This window comes from Camelina sativa, chromosome 3 (genome assembly GCF_030686135.1).
Source record: "Camelina sativa cultivar CO46 ecotype springtype chromosome 3, ASM3068613v1".
In the NCBI taxonomy this organism is placed as follows: domain Eukaryota; kingdom Viridiplantae; phylum Streptophyta; class Magnoliopsida; order Brassicales; family Brassicaceae; genus Camelina; species Camelina sativa.
Genome location: NC_141882.1, coordinates 27,600,082 through 27,612,118, shown reverse-complemented (window position 1 = coordinate 27,612,118; position 12,037 = coordinate 27,600,082). Strand labels below are relative to the sequence as shown.

General features: G+C 38.5%; 2 protein-coding genes and 1 pseudogene across 5 annotated transcripts; 2 read left to right on the top strand and 1 right to left on the bottom strand.

The window, feature by feature from the left end:
* The first annotated feature begins 220 nt into the window (after positions 1–220).
* LOC104777986 (pirin-like protein At1g50590) lies at positions 221–2,141 on the top strand. Of its 3 annotated transcripts, none has more exons than XM_010502330.3 (6): positions 221–589; positions 690–739; positions 840–878; positions 1,080–1,108; positions 1,204–1,385; positions 1,517–2,141. In XM_010502330.3, the coding sequence occupies exons 1-6, from the start codon at positions 465–467 to the stop codon at positions 2,037–2,039; spliced, it is 948 nt and encodes a 315-aa protein (XP_010500632.1). In that variant the 5' UTR covers positions 221–464; the 3' UTR covers positions 2,040–2,141. The 3 variants fall into 3 exon arrangements, with proteins under 3 accessions (XP_010500632.1, XP_019099471.1, XP_019099472.1); XM_019243926.2 differs by having other exon boundaries at positions 380–589; positions 846–878; XM_019243927.2 differs by having other exon boundaries at positions 408–589; positions 815–878.
* LOC147947768 (UDP-glycosyltransferase 79B5-like) lies at positions 1,673–8,866 on the bottom strand (annotated as a pseudogene). Its single transcript, XR_015594514.1, has 3 exons — positions 8,438–8,866; positions 7,133–7,137; positions 1,673–3,186 (listed from the first exon to the last, which is right to left on the bottom strand). The product of XR_015594514.1 is annotated as a UDP-glycosyltransferase 79B5-like (transcript).
* Positions 8,867–10,261: 1,395 nt separating this feature from the next.
* Positions 10,262–11,256, top strand: LOC147947767 (uncharacterized). Its single transcript, XM_087506939.1, has 2 exons — positions 10,262–10,581; positions 10,648–11,256. Exons 1-2 carry the CDS (start codon positions 10,397–10,399, stop codon positions 11,030–11,032), a joined length of 570 nt encoding a protein of 189 aa, XP_087363065.1. The 5' UTR covers positions 10,262–10,396; the 3' UTR covers positions 11,033–11,256.
* Positions 11,257–12,037: the final 781 nt, after the last annotated feature.

Sequence of the window (12,037 nt, the reverse complement as noted above, 5' to 3'; positions counted from 1 at the left end):
TTTTGCCTTTCAAAATGAAACATCTCTATTGCGAGTTATTACACACACAAAAAAAAAGGATAGAGGATGATGAATTGATGACGTAACACAAACCATTGATATTTAAAATCTAAATCCTTAACACTTTTGCTAACGTATTAATGCCTTTTGGAGCTAAGTTTATCAAACAAACAAAAATGAATCATGAGATATATATATCTAAAGAAAACTTGATCATCATGCTTTAAAAGTGTTAAAAAAAAATTGCGTCTTCGAAATCCAACTTATGCTCTAAAAAAATTGCTCTAACATATTGACTTAATAAACCAATTTATATATTTTGGGTTAAGTCATCTTTTTAATTTGGCCAACTGTCAAATACAACAACTCTTTCCTTACTATAAATATACATACATAGTCATCAGAGATTCAGCAAATACACATATATTTTTTTGTTCACCAACTCTCTCGCTCTCGGATTCAAGATGCCAATCCCAGAGTTATCATCTGGTAATCATAACAATAATAGTAAGAGGTTAGTTGTTAAGAAGCTTTTCGCTAGACAGCAACAGGAAGGATTTGGTGCTGTCGTAAGAAGAAGCATCGGAAGGTAAAGCAAAGTAGCAACGTTTCATTAGTTCCAAGTGTAGTAGACTAGTAGTAATGGATAGAAAAGGTTTTATAAATAATTAGTTGTGAAATTTTTGCAGTTTTGAGTTTAGGTACTTCGACCCATTTCTTGTTTTGGATGAATTCTCAGGTTGGTATATATTGTTTCTTTTATTCCTCTGTTTTTGCTCTGTTTCTTTTGAATCCAACTTCTATCTAATAAAAGATATAAAACCTATTAATAATTGCAGTTTCAGCTCCTTCAGGATTCCCAGATCATCCACACAGAGGTTGGTTTTGTTGTTGATTATTCTAAACGCAACTTTACACGTTTAAGTTTGCGTGTTTATATATATATTAGTAAACAACTATATTCCTATCATTTCTGTTTGACATTCATAGTTGACAGTATGATCGCATAACCAAACCTATAACTACTATAATCATTGTTCGTCTTGTTTAATATTTTTTTGTTTCGTATCCAAAATCAGGTTTTGAGACAGTCACTTACATGTTAGAGGTATTGACATCTTCTTATATATTTTTTTATTCAATTGCGCAAGAAATCGCCATCTTGTAGCCTACCCCCCTTGATGAATTTGTTGGTATACACAGGGAGAGATTTTGCATGAAGACTGTGAAGGACACAAAGGAGTAATAAGAGAAGGAGGATTACAATGGATGACTGCAGGAAAAGGCATTGTTCATTCTGAAATGCCTTCTTCTAATCCCAATGGCATAATTACTCACAACAAGGGCTTGCAACTTTGGATCAATCTTTCCTCAAAACATAAACTGTAAGTTTTTTTTTGATTGTACACGGATCATCCAGTTGTCAATGACCTTGAGCTAGTGATCCATGTTATAATTTTCTATACTAGAATACTAGAGTAGGTCTCTTCTTGCTTAAAAGTGTGTAAATTCGCAGAGTGGAGCCAAGTTATCAAGAGATAGAGAGTAAAGATATAGCAGAAACAGAGAAAGATGGTGTGAGAGTTAGAGTCATAGCAGGAGAATGGAATGGAGTTAAGTCAAAGATTTGCACAAGAACACCAACAATGTATCTAGACTTTACTCTCTCGCCGGGTTCTAGAATCTCTCAGCCCATTCCACTTCATTGGAACGCGTTTGTCTATGTTCTTCAAGGCCAGGGCCATTTTGGGGATGCGAAGTTACAACACTCAGCCGCTGCTTCCCATCACTTGCTGGTTCTAGGCCTAGGTGGTGACCGTTTAGAGGCTTGGAACGGTTCTGAGTCCGGTTTGCCACTTCGGTTTATCCTTGTGGCTGGTGAGCCTATAGGTGAGCCAATGGTTCAGTTTGGTCCTTTTGTTATGAACACACAAGAAGAGATTGATCGGACCATTGATGATTTTGAGAATTTTACAAATGGCTTTGAAAACGCTAGACATTGGAAGTCTCAAGCTGCTTCTGCCTTGGGATTGTTTTGAAATCTTTTTGCCTCTATTTCCATTTCATATCCAATTTTTTTTTAATTAGTTGTATTGATCTCCTAGTATTAAATAAAAGTTGAACCATTTTAGATTCTTTAATTCATACTAGAAAACATTTATATTTTGTGTTACCTCTTTAATCATTTCTTAGTAAGACTTTCTATATTAAAAAATGTAAACCGACACTCTTTATTTTAAAATTTAGTACAAATTCATTATTTTGGAACTTTCAAAGTATTGAATTCAAGAAGATGTTGTGTTGTTGACTTCATCCTCCAATGCTTCTACGAACTTATCAGCATAACCACTCAAAAATCCAGGACTAACTAAAGTCTCTTTCAATGTCTTATGATTTCTCTTCACTAAGTTCCCAATCTCACTATCTTTATCCATCACAGATTTAACCGTATCGATCAAGTTCTCCTTGGAGAACCATCCGGAATCTTCTCTCTGCACCTTCACAGAGACTTCGAGTTCTTCAGATCTGGCAATCACTAACCAAAGACTCCCACATTGAGCCGAACCCACAATGGTTCACAAAGCAACCTACTGATGGATGAGACAATATCAAAGGTTGATCTTGATTTACCCATCCTTCCCAAACGATTCCACGCCCTTTAACTCGTTCTTCAAACCCTTTTGGTAATGCTTCCTGAACCGTTGATGAGCCTTTTGGTGGCATGACCACTATTAAAAACCGTAGACCAGTTAGTTAGCTCCTAAACAGAGTTCTTGAAACTGATCCTTCTCGAAAAAGAATTGGGTGCCAAAAGCGCAAAACACCACCGAGCCTGGTTCAAATCCGTTTAACCACTGACTCCATCGATCTTTCTACTGGTTTACCACTTTTATTTTGAGGTTCAGGGAGCATTGGACCGGTTAAGAGAACTTTCTTTTGACATTCTCTTTCGATGAAACCGCATAGCTTACCTTCAAGTTCCACACACGTCCTTATGGAAACAACATCACAGTTCTTAAGGCCTGTGGTAATTAGCCCGAAAAGCTCATGAGAAGATGCGAAGAGAGAGCAGACATTAGCGTCATGTCCACGTAACGCCACTTTGGATAAAGGATAATCCGGCGGAGGAAACCCTACTTCAGCACTAGGTGCAAGAACCATAGCTACACAAGCTGCTGATATGATCTGGTAATTAATATTGACCGTGATCGATCATGAACTTGGTGATGGTCCAAGAAAAGGATCGAGAATCCCTCCTAATAACCGTTAGACGAGAAATCAAATGTGATCACGTGTGGAGTCCTTTTATGGAAACCAAGGATATGTCGCACCTACTTTGCTTATGTCCCTATCTATATGTGGGATTGTATTAAGGGCGTAGCCCTAGTTCCCTTGTACTATAAAAGGGCTCTAGCCGACATTGTATTCTGTATTCTAATGGAAGTCCATCGATTCTCATATTCTCTTTGTTAAACACACACATCATCTCTCTAATTCTCACACATCTCTACACTACTTCCGCTAATCCTAACATGGTATCAGAGCATGTTATTCGATCTATAACTCTCTAAACATACTACTCATACTTTTATTCTCCAGCTATACTCGCTATTCTACTCACTCTATTCGCTTATTTTCTCTTTATACTCGCTATTCTACCCGCTTATACTCAGATCTGTGACTATGGAGAACAACAAACCAATTGTTACTCCAGTGGTGCTCAAAGGAGCAAATTACTTGTTGTGGAAAAGAACCACAAAGACCGCACTTAGTGGCCGAGGACTATGGATCCATGTTGAGACGGATCAACTTCCCAAGAAAGCCATCAAGGAGGACGGTAAAGCAGAAAAGGAAGACAAGGAGGCTGATCTAGAAAAGGAAGTCAAGTGGTTCCAAGAAGATCATACCGTGCTTGCTATTCTCCAAAACTCGCTGGACGCACCAATCCTTGAAGCATACTCGTATTGCGAGACGACCAAGGAGTTGTGGGAGACGCTTGCGAATGTTTATGAATATGTGACCAACTTAACTCGAGTGTTTGAGGTTAAGAAGGCTATCAACTGTCTCTACCAAGAAGACTTGGAGTTCACAAAGCACTTTGGAAAGTTTAGGTCTTTATGGGCCGAACTTGAGATGCTACGACCAAGCACCATAGATACGGCCATCCTAAATGAGAGAAAAGAACAAGATAAGGTCTTTGGTCTCTTATTAACTCTCAACCCTGCATTTAAGGACCTCATCAAGCATATCCTTAGAGGTGATAATCCACCAACTCTTGAGGATGTGTGCTCTCAAGTTCAGAAAGAACAAGGTTCACTTGGTCTCTTTAGCGGCAAGGAGGAGTTACTCACCGCCAAAAAAGGAGTCTACAAGCATGAGGATAAGAAGGTGGTGGTATGGGACCATTGTAAGAAAAAGGGCCATATGAAGGACAAATGCTGGATTCTTCACCCTCATCTTAAGTCGGCGAAGTTCAAGGCAAATCTCTCACAAGAAGGAACGAGTGGTCAAGGTACCGGTATGGTGAATCAAGGAGGTGCAGCAGCCATGGCCATGACGGTTTCCTATGGAGACTTTGTGCGGAAATCCGACTTGGAGGCTCTCATCAAGTCCATCTCTGCACTAAAGGATTCCGGTACCACATTCTTTGCTTCAAAACCTAATAAATCTCTTGTTGTTGACTCGGATGCTTCTCACCATATGATAAGTAACCCTAGTCTCATACACAACATAAAACCATCTCTAGGAAATGTTACCATTGCTAATGGAGATCGTATACCGGTTAAAGGAGTAGGAGACTTGAATCTTTTTAATAAGAATTCCAAAGCTTTCTTTATGCCTACCTTTACTTCTAATCTTCTATCGGTTAAGAAAGCTACTACTGATCTAAATTGTTATACTATTTTTGGGCCTAATAGTGTACATTTTCATGATATTGAGACTGGAAAGATTTTTGGAGAAGGGGACGCTAGAGGAGATCTCTATGTCCTAGAGAATAACTCATCAAGTTCATCTAATTGTTTTTCGTTTTTATCGAACCTTAATGCTATTTCAAGTGATGTTTGGCATGCTAGACTAGGCCACCCTCACTCTCGTGCTTTCGAATTAATGTTGCCTAATGTTTCATTTGATAGTTCTAGTTGTGAGTCTTGTATTCTTGGCAAACATTACAAGTCTATTTTCCCTAAATCTACTACAATTTATGAACATTTATTTGATTTAGTACACTCTGATGTGTGGACATCTCCCTGCCTATCTAGAGATAATAACAAGTATTTTGTGACTTTTATTGATGAGAAATCTAAGTATACTTGGCTTACATTGCTACCATCTAAAGATAGAGTCTATGATGCCTTTGTTAATTTTCAGAATTATGTTACTAATCATTTCAATGCTAAAATAAAGGTACTAAGACTGGATAATTGGGGAGAATACACAAGCCACAAGTTAAAAGAACATCTCTCAAAACATGGCATTTTACAGCAAACAAGTTGCACATACACGCCACAACAAAATGGAGTGGCGGAAAGGAAGAACAGACACCTTATGGAGGTTGCAAGGTCTATGATGTTCCACAACAATGTCACTAAGAGGTTTTGGGGAGGTGCGGTGATGATGGCTTGTTACCTGATCAATAGGACGCCAACAAAAGTGTTACACGATGTATCACCTTATGTGGTACTAAACAAAACCAAACCTTCTTTGAACCACTTACGCGTGTTTGGTTGTGTTTGTTTTGTTTTAATACCAAGTGAACAACGGAGTAAACTCGACGCCAAGAGCATTAGATGCATGTTCATTGGCTATTCAACAAGTCAAAAAGGGTACAAGTGTTATGATCCGACTACTGGCCGTACACTCATTTCATGAGATGTGAAGTTTCTTGAACACCAATGTTACTACGACAAGAAGGATTGGGACAGCTTGAAGGATTTGTCTCATTCAAACTCGGATCGGGCAACAAATCTGCGGTTTTTGCTTGATCATCTCGGCGTTACACAACCAAATCAGACGTCCAACGATCATATCAATTCTTCTACTAGTAGTTCCGAGGGATCACCATCAAGACAAGAAGAAACAGAGGTCGAATCTCAACCCCTGCCTCAAGTGACAACATCGGGTTCTCCATCACATGAAGAAGATATCAACGAGGTCAATCATGACCCCAACGCAACCAATGCCAATACTGAGCCATTGCTGCCATCAACTGTCGTCATTCCCCAACTCCGGCGTAGTGAGCGTCTCAAATTTCCGTCAATCTGGAGAGACAAACGTGTGTACTACAATAATCAGGCCGTGGCTCATCCTATCCAAGCCGTGTGCTCACTTGACATTGTTCCGCCGGCTCATGCAGCTTTTCTTAGCAAGATTGATGCTCAGTTTATTCCACAAACCTACGACGAGGCCAAAGAGCACAAGGAATGTCTGGACGCCGTTGACGATGAAACCGGTGCCATGGTCCGTAACCACACTTGGGACGAGGCCGACCTACCAAAGGGTAAGAGATCGGTAAGCTCTAAATGGGTTTTCACCATCAAGTATCTCAGTAATGGTGATGTGGAGTGCTACAAAGCTCGCCTTGTGGCTAGGGGCTTCACCCAAACATATGGAACCGACTACATGGATACATTTGCACATGTATCGAAGTTAAACACCGTTCGAGTTGTTCTCTCTCTCGCCACAAACTTATCTTGGGAGCTGTGGCAGATGGACGTCAAGAATGCTTTCCTTCAAGGGGAGCTCGAGGAAGAAGTCTATATGCATCCTCCTCCTGGTTTGGAAAATATTGTTACTCCGGGTAAGGTTCTCAGGCTCCGCAAAGCTATTTATGGTTTGAAACAATCTCCACGAGCATGGTACCACAAGCTTAGCTCTACTCTTCGTACCATGGCTACAAGCGTTCAGAAGCGGATCACACCTTGTCTTCGCTCTACTGGTGGCCTGGTCGTGGTCTTGATCTATGTGGACGATATCATCATTTCTGGCGACGATAAGGACGGTATATGCAACACCAAAAATCTTCTTAACTCTACATTTGATATTAAATATCTTGGTGAACTTAAATACTTTCTTGGGATTGAAATCTCTTGCTCTCCGGAGGGTTTGTTTCTATCCCAACGAAAGTATACACTTGATCTTCTGAATGAGACAGATAAACTTGGAGCCAAACCAGTGTCCACGCCACTTGAAGAAGGCTACCAGGTCAAGCAAAGGGGGGAGATGAAGAAACACCGCCTAACGCCCCGTTCTACAAGCTGGCTGAGCCATACGAGGATGTGGGGAGATACCGTCGACTTGTGGGTAAATTAATCTATCTTACAATCACAAGGCCTGACCTATGCTATGCGGTCAATCAAGTCAGTCAACATATGCAAGCTCCAACAAATTTTGATTGGCACATGGTGGAACGGACTCTTTGCTATATCAAGGGGAGCCCGGGCCAAGGTATTTGGATGGGCAAGAACGACAACACTGAATTAGTAGGATATTGTGATGCAGACGATGCTGGTGATACAGTGGATAGGAGGTCAACAACTGGGTATTGTACATTCGTGGGAGGTAATCTAGTGACTTGGAAGTCAAAGAAGCAAAAGGTTGTCTCATGTTCAAGCGCCGAGTCGTAGTATAGGGCCATGAAGAAATTAACCAATGAACTTACATGGCTTAAAGCACTTCTCAAAGACTTTGGATTCGAGTCAGATCAACCGATAACCATGCACTGTAACAACAATGCGACAATACATATTGCTACAAACTCAGTTTTCCATGAACGGACCAAGCATATTGAAGTGGACTGCCATAAAGTTCGAGAGAAGATTGAAGAAGGAGTAATCTTACCGTGCCATACTCCAAGTAAAGATCAGTTGGCCGACATCTTCACCAAGGCTACGAGTCCTCAAGTTTGTGAATACATCTATGGCAAACTTGGACTCGCAGATCCCACACATCCAAGATAAGCTCGCCTAACTCGTGAATGTCATACTCTTTTTCCCTTAACATATTTTTGTCCCATGAGGTTTTCTATGTTGAGGTTTTTAATGAGGTGATACTTCACGGGTTCCAAGCCTAGCCATCTCATCCAGCTAGGCTTGAGGGGGAGTATTGACCGTGATCGATCATGAACTTGGTGATGGTCCAAGAGAAGGATCGAGAATCCCTCCTAATAACCGTTAGACGAGAAATCAAATGTGATCACGTGTGGAGTCCTTTTATGGAAACCAAGGATATGTCGCACCTGCTTTCCTTATGTCCCTATCTATATGTGGGATTGTATTAAGGGTGTAGCCCTAGTTCCTTTGTATTATAAAAGGGCTCTAGCCGACATTGTATTCTGTATTATAATGGAAGTCCATCGATTCTCATATTCTCTTTGTTAAACACACACATCATCTCTCTAATTCTCACACATCTCTACACTACTTCTGCTAATCCTAACAATTAACACTCTTGAATCCAAACTCTTTCACCGTATCTGGAACCCAATGAATAAAATCAAAAAAGATTAGGTCTGGTTTCAAGGCACGGACCTTAGCTTCAATCTGATCGCGTAAGAAATCCATGGCATCGAATATGGGTTTCTTAGTTGAGTTTGGGAGATCCGAGGCCGTCTTGGCGCCATAAGGGATACCATCGACATGGGGGAGGGTAAGAGGCTCCAAGACAATGCTCTCTGGAACAGATTGAGAGGTTCAAGCTGCTTGTGAGCTTTCCTTGGAATGAAAAAGTGATGTTATGACCTTTCTCAGCTAGTTTGTTGGCTAGATGAAGATATGGAATATGACCAAAACCAAACCATGGGTACATAAAAGCATGAAACTTTGACCCCATTTTCTTCAAGAGAGCCCAAAGAAGAAAACCACTTACACTTTTTTTTTTTTCTTTTACTCAAGGTTATAGCAGAAAAGGTTGCTGCTATTTTTGGTTAAATATAGGGTGGTTGAGGAAATGCTCCTCTTCTGGATTAATTTAGTTAAAAGAATATATCAATATAATGTATCAGTTGTGATTATTATTGCTTATTGGGTTAGGTGATAATTGGTTGGCCACTTGGCTGTAGCCTAAATGTGCCATGTATTCAATGTTATTTGTCTTTTGCTTCAACAGATACTATATTCAGAAAGCAGAGTAGTGTTATTAGACTCACAAATCAATGTTACAAAACTGTAAAAAAATCGAAGTGTATTGTATGTAAGAAAGCCAAAGTGAGTTTCAAGAACAACCACATGTAATATTTCTATTAGTTAATGACAAAAGTCTAAGCTTTTTGGAGTGAGCCATGAGCCTTATTTATTAGAGTATATATAACAAATAACCATATAATTGAAAATAATTAATAAACTAACCATGGGGCATGTATCTATGTCGGCCATGGGCTTGAAATTACGTAGCTCTCCCTCTTTTTTTTTTTTTTTTTTTTCAATTTTCTCTTTCTTCTCTCCTCTCTGTTCACCTCTCCTCTCTGTTCACCTCCTCTTTCTTTCTCCCACGGCCAGCTACCACCAGATCTATAAACTCTACAATTCCTTTCAATTTTTTCTTTCAATTCCTTATTGTCACCACCATCAAATTTAATATTTTTTTTCTTCTATGTCCTTTTTTCCCTCTCATCAAATCTCTTTACCTCTAATTTTCTCTTTTTCTCTATAGAAATCTCTCCTTCTCTCACCCATAGTCCATTCTCTGTTTTCTCTTCTCGTCGAATTTCTCCACCACTCACCGATGTAACATGTGAGATTAGATCTGACTTTCAAAACGCCTATAAATATTTCATGTTATGAAAGAATCACATGATATTTTTGTCCGTATATCATGTTATTTTACATAATCAAGTGAGTTTTAAAAATTTTACATAGTCAGCACACAGATTTCTCATATATTATGTTATTTCACATAATCACATGAATTTTAGCAATTCTATACAACCAGCATATATATTTTGTTAATATATCATGTTATTTCATATAATCACATGAGTTTTAACAATTTTGAACGACCAACAAAAATATTTTTTCAATATACCATGTTATTTCGTAGAATCACATGAGTTCTAACCTCTTTCACATGTTTCATATCCACCACTGCAAACACTACCACCGACAGTATCATCAGTATGATCTTCTCCACCGCTGTTATTTTTATGTTTTTGTTCCGTTCATTGGATTCTTTTTTTCTCTTTATTTCTTTCTTCACAAATATATAGTTTGGTAATTAGTTAATTACTATAACTCTAAAGGACATTTTGATATTTATTTCACCTTGACCACACTTTCAAAAAAAGTTAGTTTGCAAAAAATAATCTGACATAAGATTAATTACTTAATTTATTTTTATTTTGTAGTCATCTACCAAAGATCTTTATTTTTTTTGTTTTTCATTAAAAGACACTCACATTGAGATGTGCCTTGGCCTGATCTTAGACTCACAAAACAGTAAAAAAATCGAAGTACCGTATGTAAGAAAGCCAAAGCGAGTTTCAAGAACAGCCACGGTTGGTGGCATCAAAATAGAAGAAGAAGCCGGTGAATGGACCGCATCCAAATTCCATCCTTATCTCCCTCCTCAGAATTACCATACTTGCAGGTAAACCAAATCTACTCTGATTGCACAAGAGTGAGTGATCCCTAAAATGTTGGAATCAATGTTTAGGTTCTTCTCGGCGAGAAAACATGGATTAGTGGATGCAGTGATGAGAAACAATGTCTCTGATAAGACGGCAGTAATTGCACTAACAGGTGGTATTGGCACACTCGATGAGATGTTTGAGATTTTGTTATTAATTCAGCTCAAAAGGATTGGATCTGTATTGCCGGTTCCATTCATTGTGATGAATTATGATTCTTTCTATTCAAAGCTGCTTGAATTCATAGAGAGTTGTGAAATCTTGGGAACAGTTTCTAAAGGAGAAGTTTCTGCATTGTGGAAGGTATGCAACAGCAACTTTGAAGCTTTGACATACTTAGCTGAATTCTATGACTTGCCTTACGGTTCTACAAAACTGGAAACTCAACTTAGAAAATCCAGTCGTGGATGACTAGTTTCTTAGCTCGTTTCTGTTGGACGATAATTGAGTTTCTTATTATAGTTTTTTAGACATTAAGAGTCGTGTCTTGCGATGAAGTAGTTTTATGTTAACAGTTACAACTCTTATTGTTTGTGTTGTTTCGGTCGCTTCGGTTAAGTCCTATATAAGACGTTGTCTTTGTATTGTAACACATTCAGTTTATCATAATAATAATAAGTTGTGTTTGAGTAAAAGAGAGAATCATATATCATTCTCTGTTCTTCTTATTTACTCTTTGTCTCTCCTACTCTGTTTTGATCCAAAGTTCAACAGTTTCTTATTTTTTGAACTGTAAGATATCTTATTTTTGACCATGAGCAACCAATTTGAAGCTATGTGGCACATGTGGAATATATATATTCGTGTGTTTATTGATATATACCAATCAGATTTGTTGTTATCACTTCATCCTTATGGTTCTTCTGTTAGCTTCTCGAGTTATTCTTCTACTTGACTGTACTCATGGTAATGGTTGTGCTAAAGCTAGTGAAAGACAACAATGGTGTCGAGTATTGTGTGATCAAATTCATGTGAATAGGTTTTGTTTGTATCAAGGACCTTTCCGTCCTATAAGCTTTAAATCATAAATCAAAAGATTCTCCACTACAGCGTCACCGATGACAAACAGTCATCAATGATTTCACTACTATGCCAACACATGTCTTCGGCTATTATATAACACTTGCATAAAACCACTTAATAAAAACACATAATCAGTCCATTTTAAACTACTATAGCTTGAGCCTTCTTCAAATCAATTGTGAACTCACTGATATACAAAAGTAATGAGCCAGTTTAACCAAGCAAGACCAAACAATTTTCTGATAAAAGATCAACCAAAGTACCAAAGTACCAAACCAATCAGATTTGTGGTCCATAAAATCATTTCTAATGCCATAAAACAAAAAGTAAAAATAAAAGGATACAAAATATAAATTTTTTTAAAGTAAGTTTTCTTTAGAGCCTTCAGAGCCG

Coding starts and splice junctions, on each gene's coding strand:
- LOC104777986 (XM_010502330.3), top strand. CDS start 465: ATGCCAATCCCAGAGTTATCATCTGGTAATCATAACAATAATAGTAAG. Junction 740..839: donor TGTTTTGGATGAATTCTCAG/GTTGGTATATAT, acceptor TAATAATTGCAG/TTTCAGCTCCTTCAGGATTC. Junction 879..1,079: donor CCCAGATCATCCACACAGAG/GTTGGTTTTGTT, acceptor ATCCAAAATCAG/GTTTTGAGACAGTCACTTAC.
- LOC147947767 (XM_087506939.1), top strand. CDS start 10,397: ATGTGCCTTGGCCTGATCTTAGACTCACAAAACAGTAAAAAAATCGAA. Junction 10,582..10,647: donor CAGAATTACCATACTTGCAG/GTAAACCAAATC, acceptor ATCAATGTTTAG/GTTCTTCTCGGCGAGAAAAC.